The sequence below is a fragment of the Panthera uncia genome, chromosome E1, assembly GCF_023721935.1.
Source record: "Panthera uncia isolate 11264 chromosome E1, Puncia_PCG_1.0, whole genome shotgun sequence".
Lineage (NCBI taxonomy): Eukaryota > Metazoa > Chordata > Mammalia > Carnivora > Felidae > Panthera > Panthera uncia.
Window position 1 is genome coordinate 43,305,392 of NC_064814.1, and position 22,783 is coordinate 43,328,174.

General features: G+C 54.9%; 1 protein-coding gene across 4 annotated transcripts in view; it reads left to right on the forward strand.

Moving 5' to 3' along the window:
* ABR (ABR activator of RhoGEF and GTPase) overlaps positions 1-22,434 on the forward strand; it is a 182,090-nt gene extending 159,656 nt beyond the window's left edge. For all 4 annotated transcript variants that reach the window (XM_049637954.1, XM_049637952.1, XM_049637953.1 and 1 more), the window contains 7 exons: positions 11,825-11,884; positions 12,135-12,244; positions 12,938-13,077; positions 14,142-14,276; positions 15,343-15,448; positions 17,622-17,769; positions 18,372-22,434. In XM_049637954.1, the coding sequence (XP_049493911.1) occupies positions 11,825-11,884; positions 12,135-12,244; positions 12,938-13,077; positions 14,142-14,276; positions 15,343-15,448; positions 17,622-17,769; positions 18,372-18,461 (789 nt within the window). In that variant the 3' untranslated portion in view covers positions 18,462-22,434. The remainder of the gene's footprint in view (positions 1-11,824; positions 11,885-12,134; positions 12,245-12,937; positions 13,078-14,141; positions 14,277-15,342; positions 15,449-17,621; positions 17,770-18,371) is intronic.
* Positions 22,435-22,783: the final 349 nt, after the last annotated feature.

Consider the following 22,783-nt stretch of genomic DNA (forward strand, 5'->3'; position numbering starts at 1 on the left):
TCTGGGTCCCAGGGGGCTGTGTTTGGGGTTGTTCGTATCCCCAAGGGGAGTTCTGGGTCTGAAGCCTCATTCTGGCCTCTGACTTGGCAGTTGGCGTGTGGTGCAAAGCGTTTAGCAGAGGAGACACGTGGCATTTGGGTTTGCGGGCTCCACCAGGGCTCTCGACACCGCTTCGCGTTTCTGCTTTCCTTTTCCTTTCCTTTTTAATTTCTTGTTTTTTAATTTTGCGCTTCAATCACACTACCAGAGATGAGGCTCAGCGCCTGCTCTTCCTCCCATCGCACCTGCTCCTGGGGCCCTGGTTTGCACTTTGCAGGGAGAGAGGCTGAAGGAGGAGGCCCATCCCCCACCCCCTGAAGTATCCAAAGGTTTTAATGGGGTCACTTGTGGGAGCCATAGAGAAGCTAGCAGGCCCCCCATGAGGCAGAGGCCAAGCCAGAAGCATTGGGCAAGGGGCGGGGTGGGGGGGTTGCCTGGAGGTGGGGACTGAGGCTGAACTGGCAGGGCCCAGAGGATGCCGGGGAGGGGGGGGTTGAGGACAGTTCTTGATGACTTTGGCTCTGCTTCAGGGGTTGCCACAGGGCGTTGGGAATCCCCTGCCTCAAAAGAACTTCTGCCAAGAAGCCAGAGGCCAGCAAGGTAAATGGAAGTGTTTCCTGCTGAACCCCAGAGTGTCTGTGATAGGGTTTGCTTCCCTCTATTTCTGGGGAGGGTCAGAGGTGTTGCCTGAGGAAGGACAGGATGGGAGCCCCCTTTGGGTCACTTGTCTGGGGAACCTTAGGGCTCAGGTCCTTCTCTTTGCCATCTTGACTGTGACCACAGGACAGCTCCTAGCCCCTCCCAGAGTCTGTCATTGAACTTGACATTTCTTCCTAACAGGTATCACCGGATACTCAAACCATGCGTATATCCCCGAGGCTCACACAGCCATCCCCTGGCTGTTCTAGGTGTGGAGGGTACAAGGGTGCTGGGCTATCAGATACAGGTACATCTTGGGCTCATTAACTGTATTTCATAATCTGGCTCTGGATGCCAAGAAAGATCTTGAAACCTTATGCAGTAGACATCTATCCTGCCCTGGCTGCCCACACACTGCCCTGCCCCTCGCCCCCTGCCCCGCCTCCTCTGCCATATCTGCTAGAGGGAAGAGACCCGTGTCTATGTCTTAATCATTCACGTGCCCACTTGCACCCCTATAGTGATCCCTCAGCTGTAGGAAAGGGACAATAGTGCCTCTCCCTCAGGCTGGAGACCCCTGTGGCCAGCCCATTTACCTCCTGGGCTTCTGTGAGAGCCAGGATTGTGATCAGGCTGGCTGGAGAGTTAGCAAAGGGGAATGGAGTAACATCCCCACATTCTCACAGCCATGAAGCTTCTTACAGCACTTGCTCACTGGGGCCATATGGGTGATCTCCTGACCTCCAGTGCCCCTACTTCTCCACTGAGCTGGCTCCCAAGAGGGCTATTTGATTCCACAGAGCAGGGGTCCTCAACTCTAAGAATCTGATGAAGGTTATGGAGCCCCCATCCAGACACAGAGCCACCCATATGCACAAATTGGATGCTGTTTTAGATACGGTTACAGATCCCAAGGTAGGAACCCCTACTCTAAGTGCACTTGGCAAGTGCTGTTTCTTTGCACCTGGGGAGGTTAGAAAGGGCACTGGCTGTCTCCAGCATCTCTGTGGTCCACAGGTGGCTTGGCCAGGCAGCCATGCTGGGCTTGGTGCCCCAGCTTTTAGATGGCCCCGGACCAGGGGGAGCTAAGCCTGCCAACCCAGGTGGTTCCTGAAAGGCCAGAGCTGTCAGAGCCCAGTGTTGCAGGAGTATCCAGAGGCAGCGAGGCCACAGGAGGGCAGACATTTTGGAAAGAGCCCAGAAACTTCTGCAGGAGCTAGTTTGGGGGAGTTGCCAGGCACTGGTCAGGGAGCACAAGTTTGGAAAGCCCTCTGCTGAGTGGCCTTGCCTGCCAGCTTCCCAAATTGTCGGGAGCTGGTCAGCAAGTACTGTCTTGGCTTCCTTTCTCCCTATCAGCTCATGCTGGGGACAGGAAAGATATTTGTGTTCTGACTGCTCCCTAGCATCCTAGAGGAACACCCATTCCCCCATGTCTGGAACCTGCCTGCCCAGTCCATGGGAGAAACCAGAATCAGTCCAGGATCCCACTGAGCTTTAGATTAAGGCCACCCCTGCTGCATTGTCTTTTGTCCCCAGGGTGAGCCTAGAGAGGTGGTAAGCCACCTTGGGAACTTGCCGTTAGGATTCTTCTGCAGAGAGGCTGGGAGGGCCCTGTCATTCCACAGTGATTTCCTCAGCCAGGAGCTAGAACCTTCTCTGTCCTGGACAGTGATCCCAGCCAAGGTTGGTGCCTCAGATGGGCACAGCCAGAGCAGTGACAGCCACAGCTCTGCTTCCCATCACATGCTTGAAGCCTTGTTTGTGTCCTGGCCTCCTCCTTGGAGCACCCCGCCCTTCGGGCTCATGCGGCACAGGATGCCAGAGAGGGCACCAGGCTGGTGGGAGTCAAGAGGCCTTATTTTTCTAACTCTGAGCCTGCTGTCTTTACTGGCTGTGTGACCTTGGCCAAATCTCTTCACCTTTTTGATTCTCTGGCATCAGTATCATGAAGGAGCTGAACAGGATGATCTCCTAGATCCAGCTCATGTGATGATTTTGGCCATGTCTCAAGATTCCTGTTCCTAAGTCTTAAACTCTCAACACGCTGAGAAAGTCTGGGTGGGAGAGGTCACAGGGCTGCCCCTGGGCCAAGGCCAGCCATTCACTGAACAAAGGAGCTGAGAGGTGAGCAGGAAACATGAGACTTCTTGACCCCTGTCCTAAAGGAGCCTTGGTGGAAAGGCATTGCTTTCTCTCCACCCCCCACATCCCACTTGATTCATTTGGTCTCTGAATATTGATGGGTGCCTTCCATGTACTGGGTGCTCAGAGAAGGCAGAGAACCCTTAATCTCATGGAACTTTCTGTCTACAGAGGGAGTCAGGCAATAAATGAGATCATTTCAGGCTGGACAAGTGCTGGGAAGAAAATAAAATTGGGTAATAGATTAGAGAGTAATGAGAAGGGAGAGGCCTTGCCTGAAGAGGTAATTTTGAACTAAGATTTTTTTTTATTATTTTTTTAATTTTTTTTTTAGCGTTTGTTTATTTTGAGAGACAGCACAAGCAGGGGAGGGGCAGAGAGAGAGAATCCCAAGCAGTGTGATTCAGTGCAGATCCTGACTTAGGGCTCAATCTCACCGCCTGATCATGACCTGAGCCAAAATCAAGAGTCAGATGCTTAACCAACTGAACCACCCAGGTGCTCCTTGAACTAAGATCTAAATGACAAAAGGATTCTGGAAAGATCCAGGATAGTGCATTCCAGGCAGAGGAACAGGCAAAGTGAAAACCCTGTGGCCGGGGTGGCCATAGCGTATTTAGAAGCAGACAGAGGCCACGGGAGAGTATAGGAGATCACCCTGGATGGAGCAGGCAGTGGCCAAATTGGGTAGGACCTGGCAGGCCGTGATAAGGAGTTCAGCTTTTAATCTCAGCACAGTGGGAAGCCCCTGGGGAGCTTAAGCCTGGTTTTAGTGATGCAGACACACTTTGAGCACTTGCTGAGTACCAGGTCATTCCTAGCCGCAATGTGAGAGGTGATGACCTAAGAGGTGCTAATATTATCTAGTCTGTTTTACATGAGGAAACGGGCTCAGGGACTGACCCGGCGTGACCTGAGTGGCTTAGTCCAGGAGCCAGCACTTAAACTCTGCTCTCAGCCAGCATGCCGCCCTGCAAGGTGGAGGTCCAGAGCCCCGTGGGGGCCTATGACTGATCCTCAGTTGCCCGGTTGTCTGGGTGGTCATAGAACTCAAGGGGTCGGGGCCGGGTGCCCTGGATAGGGTGCCTTGCTGCTTGGGGACTCGCGGCCTGTGGGACCAGGGCAAGAGTGCACTGAGAGGCCCTTCGGCGCGGGCACAGGCAGCAGAATCGCCAGGGCTACTCATTCTCACGAACAGGCTCTGTGCCCAGACTGCGTTCCTGGCCTGGTCAGGCAGGATGAGGTCAGCTTCAGAGTAGGACTTTCACAATGCTCACCGAAGCACTCTGAGTCCAGAGGGAGGCCACCGAGCCCGTGGTGGTCCGGCAGGCCCTTGGCCTTCCCATGGCAATTAGCATGAAACTTCCTGCTCAGGACCTCAGCCTCCCACTCCTGACTCTGGAGATGAGGCTGCTCTGGGCTGCCTCTGTGTTGTTTTGGCCACAGCCAGTTCCTTTTCCCAAGAGCAACCCTGCCTTCATTACCCTGGTGCCCCCAGTATGGCCCTGAGCCGAGGCAAGGCAACTTCCTGGCTGTTAGCCTGGGGCCCGGTTCTGGGGTGAAATGTCCAGGCTGTCTGGAGCAGGGAAGGCAGTGTGTACGGGCCAGCCCTGAGGAAGGCAGGGTCCCAGGGCTCTGGGAGAGATGCCCCCAGACTTGGGGGTCTCCCGAGGCAGCCCAGGGTTGAGGGCAGGCTGAGCCACTGGAATGCAGACCGCTGGGGAAGGCAGGTCACAGTGGGTGCTATGAGGCTAACCTGGCTTCAATAAAAGCCTCATTCAGAGCTGCTAAACCCTTTCCATATGTGGGCCTCTGAGAACTTCAAAGTCCAGGGGGGCGGGGGAAAGGCTGGTGCCTTGCAGTACAGAGTCTGCACAAGCCTATCATGCAGCGGGCCTGGGAGAGGGTACCTTGACCCTGCAGGGTGAGTGCTGGAGGGGCACTCCAGCAACCTGTTTGGCCTAACGGTGGGGGAGTCAACCCCTGGGAAAACGGGGTGAGTTTCTGAGCCTGACCATGGTTTCCCCAGGCCCAGCCGCTGAGCTGGAAGCCAGGATATAGGCCCTGGCGTCCTCCTGCCACCCCTCCCTGCCTCTCTGCGAGCTTCTCTCAGAGCAGCCACGTTGACGGAATCCTCTAGTACCCTTCCCGAGAGGGAGGAGAGGCAGGCTTTGGCAGCTCCCCGGTTCCCCTGTTGCCAGCCTTACCATGCCTCTCACGCCTGTGGTCTGTCCCAATGACAGGCTGGCCTGGGTGTCCCAAGGGGACCCAGCCCAGAGCATGTGGACACACTTGGGGGAGGGCAGGAGAAGGCCAGCCCGGTACCGCCACCGTGGCCACCGGCCTGGGAGACACAGGAAATGTACTGCCGTCAGGACGCCTGGCTCAGGGCCTGGTCTCCACAGCCCAGCACTCGGCCTCTGGCAGGCATCCCCAGAAACACTGCCAGCCATGTCTACCTTCCATTCAGCACCCCGTTCACCTCTGAGGGTGACGACTCCAGTATCCTGGATTTGCTGTCCTTCTTGTTAAGAAGCACTTAGTTTTTATTAGCCCTACAAACGAGTCTGGCTTCGAGAGAAGTCCATGCCACCTCCCAGGACAGGCCCGGGATGCCAGGCTCCGGACTCAGAAAGCCAAGGGTAGAGCAGCGCTGGAGTGAAAGCAGAAGCGAGGCCCCCAGGGACAAGAGGTCAGGGATCGGGCAGGCTCCGCAGGGCCTCGGGGCTGTGCTGTGGAAATGACAGGGTGAGGTTCTGAGGAAAGGGACTCAGAGCCAAGGGGCTGTGGGGAGGGGGTGGGGGTGGGCCTCGGAGCCCCTGGGGTCCCTGGTGAATACTGTCTTCATGGGTCCTCGTCACCCAGTGAGCCCTTGTGTTACATCCCAAAGTAACACACCGATGGCTGCTCTGTGCCCCTTTGTCCCCTCCCACTGGGACTGTAGCTGTCAGTTCCATCTGGTTATCCCCACTGCCCATAGACAGTGTGGTACCACCACAGGCCCCCTGTGAGGGCGTGTGGGAAGGGGCAGTGGCAGAAATCACCAGAAGGCTTTTGGGCGAGCTCCCTGGCTATGGGAGTGTGGCGCTGTGGGAAGGCTGTGGGCCACCATCAGAAGGACTTGGGTTTGAACGTGGGCTGTGTCACCCACCCAGGGGAGCAGCAGTGGGGACTCCAGACTCACTGGTGCCTCTGAAAGCCCCAGCACTGAGAGGTGGCCATGAACAGAGGGAAGGAGATCCACTGGGGTCACCTGCCCCAGGCTGGCGAGAAACGGGTTGGGAGGAAGGGGTTAGGCTTCTCAGAGGGGACCCTTGAGGATGTTCCTGCAGAACGAGTCACAGCCGCCATCCACAGGTCGCCTAGGTGAGCTCAGAGCATCCTCCCCTGCCCTCCTGTCCTCCGATCCCGTCAGCGCCCCTGTGAGGCCGCTGGGGTTTCCTGGCCGAGATGTGAGGCGGGGAAGCAGCTACCCAACTACCTGCCACATTCACTCTGAGAATGTGCGTCTCTGTCTCCTGAGCAGGAATGCAGGATTCCAAGCGCAGGAAGGATTTCAGTGCAGGTGACCTGGTAGTTCTCTTGTGGACATCCATCCCCAAAGTCAGCTGTCTCCTTGGCAGAGGTCTGAATGTGCAGCCATGACCCGACCTTTGCCTAAATGCAAAGGCAAACAACATAATTGAGGTGCTCCTGGTGGCTGTGTGTGGCCCGCTTGTTCATGACTTTCTCCAGGATGTCCTGTGGCTCATTTCTGTCTCCTGCCTGGGCCCCACCGTGGGGGAGCCCCAGCGGCATGTGTATTACCTGTGGGGTGAAGGAGGAGTCCTCTGGGGGTCTCCCCCAGCCTGGCTCTTCACAGCCCCATCTGTCTCCCCCCTGTCAGGTGATCTGGCAGCCCCTAGGTAGCTGCTCCCCAGGGCCAGTGGGGGTGGGGGGGCATCTATCTGCTGGGACTGGCGGGTAAGTGGTCAGGTGTTCCTGTCCGCTCACATCCTGGGGGCTGGCTCTTCCGCCCCCGGCACTAATCTAATCAGGAAATAGCAGAGTCCACATTTCCCAGGGGTTATAAATAGCCACAGTAGTTCAGGCAGCATCATTTCTCTGGAAAATGTGCCACGTTCCTCTCCACTCCTCACCCTCCCTTCTCTGTATTTAAGTGATGTCCTGAAAATAGACTTGGTTTCTGGAGGCTGCTGGCCTGCTGGGAGACAGAACTTCATTGTCAAGACACCAAGGGGCTAGGCGGGCCTCCCTGGAGCATACCAGGGCCACACCTGCAAAGCGGATCCAGAATATGGCAGCGGTGGGGACTCCCAGGAAGACACAGAAGGGCCACCTTCCTCAGACTTGGCCTCCGACAGGCTGGAGTGTGTGAAATGACAGCAAATGGTGCCAGCAGGCTGCAGAGGGACAGGGTCTCAGTGCCAGCAGGAATGCAGAAGGGAACTGAAGGCCTGGGGGTATCCAAGGAAGGCTTTCTGGAAGAAGCAGGGCTAGAACTTGGCCTTAACATCAGGAGTGGCCTTTCCTGTGTCTCACATGCTCCCAGGAAAATGTAAGGTTGCCGCTTAGCAGCTAGAATGGAAACGATGGGGAGGGAGAGAATGGCTGAATTGTACTGGAGGCAGCCCTCCAGCACCCAGGCCTGCCTGTGGTGTCAGACCAGGCACCGGGAGGCCTAATGTCTCCTTTCTAAGCAAATCATGGAAACAGCTCATGTCTTGTTGCCGCGAAGCACAGACACCAGCTAGGTCCTTTACACCTTATTTTGCAGGGTTGGCAGAGTAGGTAAGTCGGGGAGACTTGATTTTGTGCCTCAGCTCTCAGTTCCTAGGTGTGCGGCGCTGGGCAAGTTCCTTGCTCCCTTTAAGCCTCAGTGTCCTCATCTGTAAAATGGGGGCGGCTAAAAAAGGCTTAAACCCCACAGGCTTGTTATGATGATTAACTGAGATGCTGTGTGTGAAGGGTTTGTCATCCATCATGCCAGACTCCTATAAAATGATCAGAATGCATTAGTTCTGTCAGTATTTTCCGTAACAGTCCTCTGAGGTGCTATGGATGCCCTATGAGGAAGTTGAGGTTCAAGGAGGTTTAAGTGACTTGCCCAGATTCACACAGGTGAGTGGAAGAAGAGCAGTCATTTGGACCCAGATAGGCCTGACTCTCAATCCCTGTGCATCCCCACTTGGCTGTGTCCGGATGCCACTCCAGGACCCAGGGAGGGACCACTGGCTCCCTAGTCCATGGCAACTGCCAGGAGGTGCCAGATCATGGGTGGTTAGAGCACAGGAGGGGCGTTAGGTGCTGGAACCATGGAATCGGCCTGAGGCGTATGCCGATGGCTGGAAAAACCAGAGTTAAAAGGGCCTGGTCCGTCCAGATTGTGTGACCCAAGGGTGGTAGCCGCAGTTGACAAAGCACCGTTGAGCTCTCTACTCCAGGTGGCCACTGCTAGAGGATAGGGCTGGGGACAGACCCAGGCCCTATGTCCAAGAGCCAGCATTCTGGATGGCAGGAGGGAACGATAAGGGTCAGCCTGTGCTACAGGCCTGGTGAGGGTTTGAGATAAAAAAGGTTTAGGGAGAGGGAAGTTCCGGGGCTTCCTTTGGGACCCAGTAGGATGCTTGGCTCCAAATCTTCTGAAGTAACGAGCCTGGACAACAACCAGGCTTCCCTTGTGTGTTTGAGGAGGTGCTGGGGCAGAGTTGGGGAGCATGGGGGTTGCTCGGTCCTATCCACACTGCTCTTCCTCTGTCCCCTTCTCAATTCCATCTCTCCTCTGGGCAGGGAACCAATTGCTAGAGGCTGGGCCTGGACCAAAGCTGGCCCACATGCAGACCCTCCCCCCCCCCCCCAACTGCCACCTGCCCGCAGCTGGTGTGGATGATAGAAGGTGCTGGAAGGACTTACTTGGAGCTATAGGAAGCTCCAGGGCCCAGCCCACTCCGGGCTGACCTGATCGTTTTCCTCTGTGGTGTGGGCCTACTAGAACAGTGGTGTTCACACTGCTGCACACACACTCCTGAGGGTGCAGAGAGCTTTTCCAGGGGGTGTGTGGGCAGGGAGAGTTTTCAGAGCATCAGTCTGCAGACTCTCAACTCCCACAGGTGCTATTACCACAAAGCAATCTGCCTGAGAAAAGCCTTTCACCTTCGCCTCCCTTCCTCTGCTGGGGAGCCCAGGACTCACTGCAGAGCATAGCCCAGGGCACCAAGGCCCCCTGGGTGGCCAACAGCACGGGGCCTCTTGAAATGTAGGTGTAGGTGTTGAGAAAGTAAAAGACACTAAAGGCCCAGTTACAAGTCGGGTGCTTTCCACTTCTTTGCTTTCCACAAAACTGATGGAAATTGTCAGCTGAGACGTCATTTAAAATAAATTTTGGGGGGCGCCAGGGTGGCTCAGTCGGTTAAGCATCCGACTCTTGATTTCAGCTCAGGTCAACATCTGATGTTCCCGAGATCGAGCCCCAGCGTCGGGATCTGCACTGACAGCGCGGAGCCTGCCTAGGATTCTCTTCCTGCCCCTCCCCCACGTGGCCTCGCTCCCTCCTTTGCACCTTCTCTCTCAAAAATAAAAATAAAAACAAAAACAAAATTTTTGGTGATAGGTATATATGCAATTTAAGGCAAAAGAGGAGGAAATAGCATAAAGAATCATATAATGTTGCTGTAATAAAACTATTTCAGCCCCATCTAGTTATTTATATGAACAAGATGTTCCATCCTTTACATCTTTAAAAACAAAACCAGGGGCGCCTGGCTGGCTCAGTCGGAAGAGCGTGCGACTCTTGATCTCAGGGTCATGAATTGAAGCCCCATGTTGGGTGTAGAGCTTACAAAAAAAACAAGACACTTACACACACACATGCACACACAGAAGCAGTATTCGAGGCTGTACCCAGTTCCACCCTAGCAAAACATAACATTCACACACACACACACACGCACAGAAAAATGTTCTACCTGTCTCATGAAGAGATGCAGTCCCATCAAAATAGTACTTTGCTACTGAATATTTATTAATAACTATTCGTAATATGTTGGTTAGTTTTTTTATTGTGTGCTGCTAGTCATTGTAATAACTAATCTAGGACATGTTTTGAATATTTGGAGCCTTGTGGCCCCAGGAAGTATTTCCTTGCCATTTGTACAGATATTTTTGTTGAAGCAACATGTAATAGAGTGAAGAATGAAAGCCTTTAAGACAGAAAAGTACAAACTAGGAGAAAATTCTTTAGGAGAAGTAGAATAACAACAAATCCGGGGAGAAAAAGAAATGACACAGGGTTTGTACGAGGGAAAGAAGAGCTTGTATTTTTTAAATAGATGACGGTGCATCAAATCACTGTGGTAACTGGATTCCACTGAATACATTGAAGAGAATCATGTAGCAGTTTGTGTTTTAAGATGTAAATATTTACGTTATCCTGGAAGTTCTATCCTTTGCAACTATTGAAACTTGCTTTGGAAATACTCAGATGTTGAGTTGAAAATGGGCCAGGGAGTGCATAGTTTTTTCAAGATGATTGTGTGGGTGCACAAGGAAAAACCGTTTGAAGGCCACTGAGAGAAACGGAGTCCTGTCCGATCCCCTGTGAGGAATATCTCTGAGCCTCCCCTGCTTTTTTGTTTGTTTGTTTTAATTTTTTTATGTTTATTTTTGAGAGAGAGAGACAGAGACAGAGCATGGGTTGGGGAGGGGCAGAGAGAGAGGCTGCGAGCTGTCAGCACAGAGCCTGACTTCTGACGCGGGGCTCGAACTCAGGAACCACAAGAATATGACCTGAGCCAAAGTCAGACGCTTAACCGACTCAGCCACTCGGGCGCCCCTGTTTTAATTTTTTTTTTTTTTTTTTTAGGTTTTTTTTTTTTTTTTTTTTAATTTATTTTTGGGACAGAGAGAGACAGAGCATGAACGGGGGAGGGGCAGAGAGAGAGGGAGACACAGAATCGGAAACAGGCTCCAGGCTCCGAGCCATTAGCCCAGAGCCTGACGCGGGGCTCGAACTCACGGACCGCGAGATCGTGACCTGGCTGAAGTCGGACGCTTAACCGACTGCGCCACCCAGGCGCCCCAATTTTTTTTTTTTTTTTAAGTTTAACATTTATTCCAAGAGAGACACTGAGACAGGGGGAGTAGGGGAGGGGCAGAGAGAGAGAGGGAGACAGAGAATCCCAAGCAGGCTTTGCCAACACAGAGCCCGACTCGGGGCTCAAACTCACAAAACTGTGAGATCATGACCCGAGCCAGAACCAAGAGTTGGACGCTTAACCGACTGAGCCACCTAGGTGCCCCTGAGACTCCCCGGTTACCCCCACTTCCTGGGGCTCCAGTCCAATCTGGGGGGATTCCCCTACAGGAGTGTTTTCTTCCTTGGGGGCCAGCTGCCCACCCACTGTTATCTCACTCAGTCTTCCCAACAATCTGGCAAGACAGGTTCTGCTACTGGCTGCTGCAGGGAACTGATGGCTTAGCCGAGGTTGAAACTTCCCAGGGTCACACACCTGGAAGCAGCAGAGCCAGGATTCAGACCCAGGCAGCCTGACCCCTGAGACGGACCCCCTAACCTCTCCCGCCTCCCACTCAGCACCTCCATGTGCACAGGCTACAGACCCTCCCGTCCACCCCAGTCCTGGTAGTTGAATAAGTTGCCTATTGTTTGTGAGCCTCGGTTTCTGGTCTGTGAGGTGGGGTGTTAATACCCATCTCAGAGGGTGGTAGTGACTAACGAATGAGATGTGATGGGCCAGAGTGCCTACCAGTCTGTCCTGGCTCCTTCACAGAGTAGGGGAGTCCTTTACTAGCCAGGACAGACAGGAGGGCCGGGGGCTGGAGCCTCCCTGAAGGGTTGATTTCAAGAGAAGCCTCAGGCCCCAGTTCTGCCTTCCTGACCATGTCGCCCGCGTATGAGCAGCTGCTGGCCAGCAGAGAGCTCTGGCTCGCCCCCGAGCTGCCATCTGCATCCCTCTCACTCATGTTCTCTTTCTTCCTTTCTCTGCAGTTGGATCCACAAACTGTAGAAACCAAGAACTGGCACACGGATGTGATTGAGATGAACGGGGTGAGCCCAGAGACACAGGAAATGTCTGCACAATGGGTGGGCCTCTGGCTGCTGTCCCCAGGGTGCCGTCTTACCCCTGTCCCCTCAGCCCGGCCCATTCCCCCCTACACTGCCGGCACCCTGCCCACTCCCACCCTGCAGGTGTTGCGGGGAGCCCTGGGTGGTGGACGTGGCCCTACGGGGAGGGGACCCCTGCATTCTGGAGGCACTCATGCCCCAGGGGACTTGTGCCTGCCGTACCCCCAACCAGATCAAAGTGGAATTCTCCATGAAGTTCACCAGCCGAGATATGAGCCTAAAGAGGACCCCGTCCAAAAAGCAGACTGGAGTCTTCGGCGTGAAGATCAGCGTGGTGACTAAGTAGGTGCCGCCTCCGGCGTATTGAGTGCTGGCATGAGTGCCCGGGCCCCCTGCCAGCCCCCGTCAGCCCCTAGTCAGTCACCCTCCAGCTCAGTGGATGGCCAGTTTGGAGGCCGAAAGTGGCCCGCAGAGGTCTGTCTCTGTCTTCCCCAGTGCTTTAGAGATCAACAAGCCAGCATTTGAGCACTGGGAGATTGTGAGACTCCCAGGCTGTCAGCTTCTTGTAATGAACGAGAGGCTGTGACCACTGAGGCTTGGCAGCAGCGGGCTGGACTCCAAGGGGTGGCTGCCCCTCGGGAAGGGGGACGCGCCCGTCTGCCCGCCACCTCCTGTCTCCCCTTCCCAGGACCTGAGGACCTGAGTCCTCAGTGGACTCCCTGTTGGTCCCCCGTAAGCATTTGAACCTGAGATCTGTGCTCTAAGGAACATTCTTTTCTCAGAGTCTTTGGGCTTCTCTCCCAAGCCTTCCTCCTGCCTTTGTCCCTTGCTGTCCCTCAGCAGGCAGGCCTTGGCTGGCTGGGTGGGGTGTGTGTGGCACAGCCTCTTAGCCCTTTCTTGGGCCCTACCCCCTGACGCCAGAGGCTAGTGCCCTCCAAGGCCAAGGTGCGCAGAGTTGGGGCTACCCGTAGCCATCACGGGGAGGCCCTCTACCACCCCCTCCCCTCCCCTCCCCTCCCCTCCCCTCTCCACCAGGCGGGAGCGCTCCAAGGTGCCCTACATCGTGCGGCAGTGTGTGGAGGAGGTGGAGAAGAGGGGCATCGAGGAGGTCGGCATCTACCGGATATCAGGGGTGGCCACCGACATCCAGGCGCTGAAGGCCGTCTTTGATGCCAGTGAGTCTGGTAGGCCCCACCTGGGCAGTGGTGGGCAGAGGGCACTCTGAGAGGCTCAGCCACCTGCTAGGGGAGCCTGGAAGAACTGGAAGCCTTCTCCACAGAGAGGCCCTAAGTAGCTGATGGCAGAGGAGCCTTGGTCTGTGAATCACAGTCCAATGTGGCACGTGGTGGGTCATCTCTGAGTCTCTAAAGCAAGGACTCCACCTGTATTTTCTTGTGATCCTCCTCCCCTCCAATCTGTTATCCATTGCCATAGGTGAGGAACTGAGGCTCAGAGAGGCCAAGTCGCTTGCTCGGGATCGCCCAGCTTGTAGGTTTGAGCCTGACTGAAACTCAGATCTTTCTTACTCCAGTGTTCCTGGCTTTCTTGCCAGCTTCCTGGTGCCTGGTGGGCTGTAAGGAATCTAAAGGGCTTTAAGCCTGAACTGGCTGGCCCGGGCTCCCCTTTGCTATCTCCAGAGCCCTGAGCACCCTTTGGGAGGGGCATTGCTCCCCTAGCCCTGTACACTCCTCAGTGGTGGGTCCTGACCTTTCTGATTCTTCTTTCCTTCATCTTGTTGGTTCACACTGCAATAGTCAGGAAACCTGAACTGGCCGGGCAGTGCTGATTCCATGAGAGCTGAGGTGGGGCCTGTGTTCAGGAAGCCTGGGGTGAGAGGCTGGGGATGTGCTGGCATGGCTCCCCTGTGCAACCTGGAAGCTGAGGCTTCGTCAGAACGTGATTTTAGGTGTAAAAAATGTGCACTGCCTTCCAGAGAGAGGCTTAGCAGTGGGGAGATTCCAAAGAGGGTGTCTGACATGTGGTGTGAATGTGGCTCCAAAACTCTGGATGGTGAACTGTGCTCCCCTCCTACCCCCACCCCGGGGCTGAGTCACAGACCACCTGTGGGCACTACCTACATTCCTGCCCTTCCTGGGGAGACCAGAGCAGACACAGAGTGGGTGGGGGGCTCCCCTGGCTGTGTTGTGTGGGACAGAACAGGCCCACCCGCCCAGATGAGGACTATGTGGAAGAGAGGGGCTCAGGCCGCCACAGACCTGACTGCGCACTTCCTCTGCAGATAACAAGGACATCCTGCTGATGCTGAGCGACATGGACATCAATGCCATCGCCGGCACCCTCAAGCTCTACTTCCGGGAGCTGCCCGAGCCCCTCCTCACAGACCGACTTTACCCAGCCTTCATGGAGGGCATCGGTGAGGTTCTGGGGGACCCGAGGGCTGGGCTGAGCCAGACTTCCCTGACCGCAAAGTGAGGACCAAGAGATCCGTGGCTTCCCTTGCTTGTTGGTCTGCCCAGTGCTCCGGGGCTGCGTGCGAGTGGCCCAAAGGGTGAGGTGTGACCTGCTGGGGCCTGATCCAGAGGTGGACCCTCGCTCACTTGCCCCTCTCTCCTCTTGCCCCTGTGGGCTGCCCTCTGTGCTTCCTCCTTGAATACTGACCTCCTTGCTGGAAAGCCAGGCATCCGGGGAAATGTGCCCTGAGGTGGGTGGTCAGGGCCAACATCCCAGAGCCAAGGACAAGCCTGGCTGGAGTGCACTTGAGATGGCTGGAACCCAGCCTTCCAGAGGAGCACTCCCTCGCTCTCACTGATGCCATGGGTGGGTGGAGGCTGAGGGCCTCGGCCAGCAGGGCTCCAGCCTCCACCCACCCAGGCGAATCCAGGCCTGGGAGCATCCCTCCTGCCTTCTCCCTCACTCTTCCCTCCTGCCTCCTGATTCCTCCCTCCTCTCTCCTACCACTTCCCTCCTCCCTCCTCCCTCCTCACTCTTCCCTCCACCCTCCTGCCTCCTCCCTCCTGCATCCTTCAGGAGCAGATCAGGGCTTCAGCCACGGCAGGAAGTGAAGAGCCCCACGGAAGGGAAGGCTGTTCACTGCCGTGCTCTAGCATCAGAGGCAGTTGAAAGAGAGGAAACATTCGTGCCAGTATCATCATTCTTTAAACTTAGCCTTCTAGACCAGGCATGGGGAATGGCAAGAGCTGTAGAGGCCCACGTGGTAAGGGGAGGAAGGGTGCCTGCTCCCCACCAGCCTACCTCCTGACTGAGTTACAGGTCATGGGTGGGGGCTTCTGTAGGAACTAGCTGTTAATAGCCCACCCTTGGGAAGATACCAGGCCCTTCCTACAGGGTCTGCTCCCCTCAGGGGAGCACGGCAGCCCAGGCTCTCCCTCAGGGTCCCATAGCCTCCTGACCACAGGGGCGCTGGCTCGGGCCTGCCCACCTGGGAGCTGAGCTCCAGCCTCTCCCTGCTTTCTCCCCAGCCCTGTCAGACCCTGCTGCCAAGGAAAACTGCATGATGCACCTGCTCCGCACCCTGCCCGACCCCAACCTCATCACCTTCCTCTTCCTGCTGGAACACTTGAAAAGGTAATGAGCAGGGGCCCAATTGGGGGAGGGAGCAGGGAGCCCAGGGCAGGCCCCTGCTGGGGAGGACACATCTACTAGGGGAGACCCCCTTTCTCAGCTCTTCCTCATGGGCGCTGGCCTCTGCTGGGCCATCCCTAACAGGGTGAGGGTTTGCTTTTCAAACTCTTGCCCTCAAATTCTTCTGTTTTGAGAAATACTTGGGTCCTAATAGTGACCTCAGGTATGGGCCATAGACTGCTTAGAAAGGCAGGGTCAGAGCCAGGGACTGTAGATGGATTTTGCAGTTAGTGGTCATTCAATCACCATAACATTTTTTAAATGGAACGGAACAGACGGCATAGGGCATGCTGTGGGCAGTAAGCGTGCATGTTGTGGTTCTGTTCGATTACATGCGGTCACGTGTTCTGGGTTCGGATGTAAAGTGTGTTTGTTGTGGGTCACAGTCAAAAAAGTTTGAAATGCACTGGTCTTGACCCTCACCTCACCTAACAGGGAAACCGAGCCCCAGTCCACAGGGATTTGCTTGGGGTTAGCAACAACTCTGTCCTTAGAATGCACGTCCCCAGTCCTAAACTAAGTTCCACCCCCACACCACCCCCACCGTCTCCCCCGCCCTTTCTGTAGTCAGCTCTAACCGGGAGCTGCTGAAGTTGATGCTTGCAAAGTTCCGAACTGAAACCAGCCCTCACGGTGTCCCCGCCATTCGCCTTTGAGCCCAGCACTGGTCCAGGTGTAAGTGGGGACAAAAAGTGTCCTGGTGTCCCTTAAATCTGTTTGTCACCCAGGACCAGGGAGCTCCTGAGTTGGGGCCATGCCGAGGGCCGGCTCCTCCCTGAACTCAGCTCTAGCCCTCAGGCCCAGGCTCCGGGCTGCAGCTCAGCCAGGCCAGCTCTAGAGGGCCAGCAGAGACCTGGAAACGCCTGGGGCTGCTGTCTTGTTTTTCCCATTATGAGACATTTTCCCTCTGGTTTGGCCAGGACCGAAGCCCCAACCAGTTCCCATAGTTTGGCGAGCACTGTGGGGAGGACACACAGAGAAGGAGTGGGAAGGGAAAATTCATTAGGTTTTCCACCCTGGGAACTGGGCACAGTCTGTTCCCACATCTGGGCCCCTGGCTGGTGTGTGTGTGTGTGTGTGTGTGTGTGTGTGTGTGTGTGTTGAGGGGGCTGGGCCAGCCGCACAGCTGCCTCCTGGCATGGCAGTGTTTGTCTGCCCATTTCCAAAGCAGTCAGCATGCGCATTGTGGCTCTTGCCCAGAGGCTGGGAATGATGGTATAGTTGGGAGCTGGGAGGAGGCACTGCTCAGGGAGGGAGGCCCAGCGCCTCTTTGATGCGTTGGGTGGTACTGGGTCTGCCAGTACCATGGGTGGCAGCCCCTGCTGCCACTCAGGGGAAGTTTCCACAGAGCATGAGGCCTCTTATGCAAGAGAGGCAGAGAACGATCCAAAGGGAGGCAACTCCGGGGTCCCATGAGGAAGACCCTTCTGGAAAGGCATGGGAGGAGAGCCCCTGGGCTCCGTCTGGGATTAGGGTGGTTCTTGCCACAGCACAGCCAAAGAACCTCAGGTCTAGTGAGTGACTGCTGCCGGAGCACTGGCTCCCTACCTCTGGCCCCTGCCACTGCCCCACACGCTGTGGCTCTTCCTCTGGGCCATGCACTCCAGCTTCACCGATCACGGGTAGAGCACAGAGTGGCGAGGAGCACTGGCTCTGGAGGCAGACTGCGCGGGGTCACATCCCAGCTCTACCACTTGCTAGCTGTGTGACCTCAGGCAAGTCACTTAACCCCTCTGCCCTTTGGTTTCTTCATCTGTATGCTGGAGATGATGATAGTTCCTGCCCAAAGGACCGTGAGGAGTATGAGTTACTATAAAGTTCTTGAATCTGTAATATCATCAAGGGAGTTGGGGCAGGCCCTCTGGCTCTGGCAGTTTACCATCAAGGGGTGGCCCACGAGCTAGAATCTAATACAGGAATGTGCAGGGACATAGCTGGAGACTTGGTCCATTGGCTTAGTCCCTCCATCCCAAGAGGTCCCCACCCCTAGGAGAGGGAGGCTAGTACCCACCTTCTGGGAATCCTTCCAGTTCTTCTAGCTCGGGCCAACGGTCTGGAGCTCTGAGCAGCTGCTGAGAAATGACTTCTTTTTTCTCCCCTGCCCCAACCCTTTCAGGGTTGCTGAGAAGGAACCCATCAACAAAATGTCCCTTCACAACCTGGCTACTGTGTTTGGCCCCACGTTACTGAGACCCTCAGAAGTGGAGAGCAAAGCACACCTCACGTCGGCTGCAGACATCTGGTCCCATGACGTCATGGCACAGGTACCGCCAGCACCGCCCGGAACTGGGGCTGGTAGAGGCGGGCGACAAGCTTCCCCTGGGGGACGGGGAGAACAGCTCAGACTCCCACACCCCTTCCCTCCTTAGCAGCGGGGTAGGTGGTCTGCAGAATGTCACCAGGGAGGCAGGGCTCGGGACCAGCATGACAAAAAAAAAAAGGCTGAGCCTAGACCAGGGGCCCAGACAGGCTCAGGGGCACAGGAAACATCCGGGGTCTTGTCCTCATGTGTAGAAGCTCTAGGATTGCTTCTAGGGTCGGAAGCTTCCCTGGAATCCCTACAAGATTCAGGGCAGAGTCCAGTCTGGAGACAGGGCTGCCCAGCCAAAGCCAACCTCTGGAGCAGGTTGGAAGCTTCTGACTGAGGTTGGGGAAGTGGCCCCAGGCTCCCTGACCCTCTGCCCTGCAGTGCCCTCTGCTGCCGCCAAAAGGCAGGCACAGCTGGGCTTCCAGTGAGGCAAAGCGGCCTGAGGGCAGGGAGGGGAGAGGCACAGAGGTGACCCCAGCGCAGGGACCGTTTCTTCCCAACAGATCAGAAGGCTGGGAGGACGGGGACCCAGCCTGAGTCTTCCCTGTCCCCCCACAGGTCCAGGTCCTCCTCTACTACCTGCAGCACCCCCCCATTTCCTTCGCAGAACTGAAGCGGAACACACTGTACTTCTCTACCGATGTGTAGCCCAAGGTGGGATCAGCTGTGGGGGCGGCCCGAGCCAGCCCCTCCAGCCGGGGGACCCAACACAGACTTGAAAGACTACAATAGAAAACTCCCAAACCCAGCACTCCAGACTCCAAGGGACACAGATTTCCAAGAACTGGAATATGTGCATCTTTCGTGCCACCTTGTACAAAGCCAGCTGACCCAGCCCCCAGCCTCACCACCATGCCCCGGGCCCCGCCCTCTGTACCTCGAGTTGTGTCTAATGCCCCGTGCTGTTCAGGAATTGTTTTATGTCTATTTGTCATGCAGAAATGGTAGTGACCGACCCAGTATGGGCATACAGACAGCCTGCTTTGTTCTTTCATTTCCTCCAACACTTTCTTTCCTCCTGAGTCCAGTCCAAGGGCTTTTATTTTGCGCTCTGTAACCACTGCCAGCTTATCCTCTCTTGGCCCTGCTCCCAGATTGCAGTCTCCTGGCAGCCTCTCCTCGGGTTTCCTCCACCCTCTACTTCCTCCCAGCCTGCCCACATGCATGTGCAGCCTTGGTTTTTGCTCCATCACTTTGAAAGTTGAGGAGACCCCGGGTGGCGGTGGCGGTGGTGGCTTGTCAAAGGCTGCCGCTTGCTGCCCCCCGCCCCCAGCCCTTTCCTTGTCCTCTACCTGTGGAAGCACACCTGCTTTGCCTTGCTGCCTGTGCAAATGTTGGACAAGGGGACAGACTCACACTAATCCTCAGCTTAGCACAGAGCTGGAGAGCAGATTTCTGGAATTTTCCACCTGACAATCTCCATTTCTGGGGTTTATCTGTTCTGTCTCCTGCCTACTTTCACTGAGGCATCTTTCACTGTTTCTTCTGCTTTTCAGTTCCTTTTCCCCTGGTGTTCTATTTCCTTTGAGCGTAGAGACTCAGAAGTGACCCAATATTAAGAGAGCCAGAGGGTCAGGAATCAGGGGAGGTGGGAGGCGGGCCACTGAGGAAACAAGACAGGTTGAACATTCGGAGGGGTGCCATGTAGCACCAGGTACCCCGAGTTGGGGGGAAGTGGCTCTCAGCAACAAGGAATTATAGTGGCTTTTGTAGTGGAGCCAGGTCTCTAGGGGGGCAACTAATATGGCTGAAGCAGGTATCTAGAAACACGCAGGCTCCATCCAGGAGGCAGTCCTTCCTGGCGCCTCTCGTACCTTGCGGTACCTTTGCCTTAGATGTTACACATCCTCCACAGCCAAGCACTGCCACAGGGCAGCCCCCGAGGCCGTGTGTCCCCCAGGGCCTAGGAAGCACAGGCAGGGTCCAGGTCCAGTAGTAGCCAGTCATCCTGGTGCTGCCTCCCCACCCACCCACAGCTTCTAGATGCAGCCTTTTGGGTGAACTCTAGGCAACTCCAGAAGTGGGGAGGAATGAGGAGTCATGGGCAGCTGCCTCTTTTGGGACTGGGATTTGCTGGGGACTTTCATTGTTGACTATCTTTCCCAGAGCAGAGGATCAGCAGGTTCTGTTCCCAGCTCGGAGACCCCTTTCTCCACACTGAAAGGACTGAGAGGTATCTCCTCCCACCTGAGCAGTAGCTGCCAGCATGTGGCAGGTGGCTTCAGAGAACACTCCTAGGCTTGAGCTGTAGTACACGGCTCTCTGGCTCCATGTGGCAGAGAAGTAGAGAACGGTTCCCTTAGATTGTGCTCAGGGCGGAGTTTTAAAGAAGGGTTCGCTGGACCTAAAGGTAGAACGTTTGCTCAGTGAGAGGCAGGGAGGGCCCTTTCTGATCTTGTTTACACCTGTTGCCCAATCTTGGGCAGAACGGTACACATTCTGTGCACATCAGAGGAAAGAAATGCCTAACAGGAGGGAAATACATAGCTGCCTGTTAGCGGTTCAGCGAGGATCCCTGCTCCTTGGGACAGGAGATGGAGAAAGAACACCATTTGAGTCTAAAGATCCCAGCTTGTGACCATCCCAGGAGTCTCTGCACTCAGGAGTTGGTGTATGGCATGGAAGGCTTCTGCTTCCAAAAGCCATTAATTAATGGTAATGAACTGGAGGACCAGTTAGAGCTAGTTACAGCCAAAAAAATGGGTGCCTCCCACTTCCCTGAAACAAGAGACATTTGCTTCTCAGCATCAGGTAGCCACCACACCCCCCAAACTTGCTTAAGCAACTTGAGAACCGGAGGAAGGCTGCAGGGGCTGAGGAATGCAAAAGGCTCAGAATATTTATAAATTCCATCCCCAGGGTGGGGAGGGGCAGGTACCAGACATGGACTAAGTTGCATCAAGGAAGTAGCCCATGGTTTCTCCTGAGAGTCAGGGACCGTGCAGCCCAGAATCCCCAGCCACTGTGCCCAGCCGGGCAGGCTGTGCCAACAGGAGCCCAGCTGACAGGCTGCAGGAATCCCAGTACGCCCATCCCTGCTGGCAATGGCTGTGGGCGGCCAGTTTTTGCTGATACAGGTAGGATGGGAACCTTCATTAATATTTCACTTTAATTAAGTTGGTAAGGATATATTTTTTTTGGTCTATGTTCTGTTTCAACTTATGTAGATTATTATAAATTGATGTAAACCACGTGAGAGGAAAATGTCAATAAAAAAAATGCAAAGCCCCAACATTTGCACACAACCCAGCCCTGTGGTGTGGACATTTGTATACTCAGTAGTCCAGGGAAGACCACCAATCTAAACATTTTAACTCCTCCAGCTGCATCCAGATGGGAGCTCCCAGGAATCTGTGCACCTAGTCAACTTCCCTTGAGCTTCCCTTCAGCCTACAGGGACTGTGGCACCTTGGGGGGAGGTGAGCCCAGCCCCCTCTGTGTGCTTCACAGAGGTCTCAGGTCAGTCACTAACCAATTCCTTTCATGAAGGACAAAGGCCCCAACAACCTGGACATCAGTGTGCCTCCAATAGATGGCAGAAAGTTGTCCATCCCAGGGGAGTTTTCTTATTTTATGTAAACTCTTCTCTGCATTTTCCTTGGAAGTGGGCGTCTTTGGGGCAGCCTTTTGGCCTAGTCTGATTGTTGGAGAGGCTGGATCCTCTAGGGGGCCCTGCCTCCCTTTAGGAGAGCCAGTAGGGTTAATATAGGTTCCTACCAGCCTAAGCCATTGGACACTGTTTATTCTGGAGATCAGCAACAGATGTCTCTGAAAATTGGTGTTTGGTTTATGAGCTCATACTGACTCCTTAGCCATCTAAAACAGGAAACTATTCATCTCCTTTCTTGATTGAATAGTCAATGTGGACAATGCTTGGCTTATTGAAGTGATGGCTACTGACAGCCTAGGGCTCATCTGTCCAAGGCGGTCATGAAAGCAGCATTTCTTGTCCTCATTTGGCGTATCTGACCCTACTTTCTGGACCGGCTGGTAGAAGATGCCAGGTATCACAGCTGCCAGGTAGGAGTGTCTGTTCTTGCTCTCAAAGTGCTTATAGGTGACATATTTAGGGACTGTATAGGAAACACTCTTTTGTTCCCAGACCTGAGGATACTCCAGCTGGCCTAGGGGCAATGAAGTCTCACACCTGTGAGACTGGACGGGATATTATATAGAATTCACCACATAAGGACAGGAATGCGTTGGCTCACACTCATTGCAAAGGAAACAGCATGCATAGCCAGAGGAAGGTGTTGCCAACTGAGTTGGACATTATCACTCATGTACACACTCACACTTAGGGCATCTGGACACGTCAGCTGAGTGAATTCTGGTTAAGGGTGGGTGAGCTAGAAGACAGCAGAAGGGGGGGAAAGAAAGCAAAGAAAAAAGAAAAGATGAAGAAGTTAGCGTGCAGTAGAAAACAGGAGGCGTTACTGCTGGCTGAAGGCGGCTGGAATTATACAGCCCCACAAAGTCTACCTGCCTGCCCCCAAGTGGCAGAGCCTGAGCTCATCACCTTCATGTCATCAGTGAAGCACCGGAGTAAAGGTCTCAGGGCAGATCCAAAAGCCTATTTTCTTTTGCCCCAGGGCACACAATTAGGATGAGCTTCTGTTTTCAGAAAAAGGCCACTAGATCAAATAAAAAACACTAAGATGTTAAAATACATCTGTAGTATGTGTTTTACAAAAATACATAACCTGATACCAGAGAATGAGCGTGGTGGTGAACAGCCGATCTTCACCAGAAGCTGCTGTGACTTAGCAGGACCACAGCGGGACCCTGCGCACGTTGTGTCCTTGAGCTGGGCCTGGTCCAGCGGTCAGAGCCTAAAACCAACATGGCTCAGACTGCTGGCCTTCCCACCAGGCGGCCCGTGGGGTTTTTAGAAGAGGCCAGGGCTTATTCGTGGAATTCCGATGCATCCTGGGCCATGGCTAGGCTGGGCTTCCTGGAGGGCAGGCCCT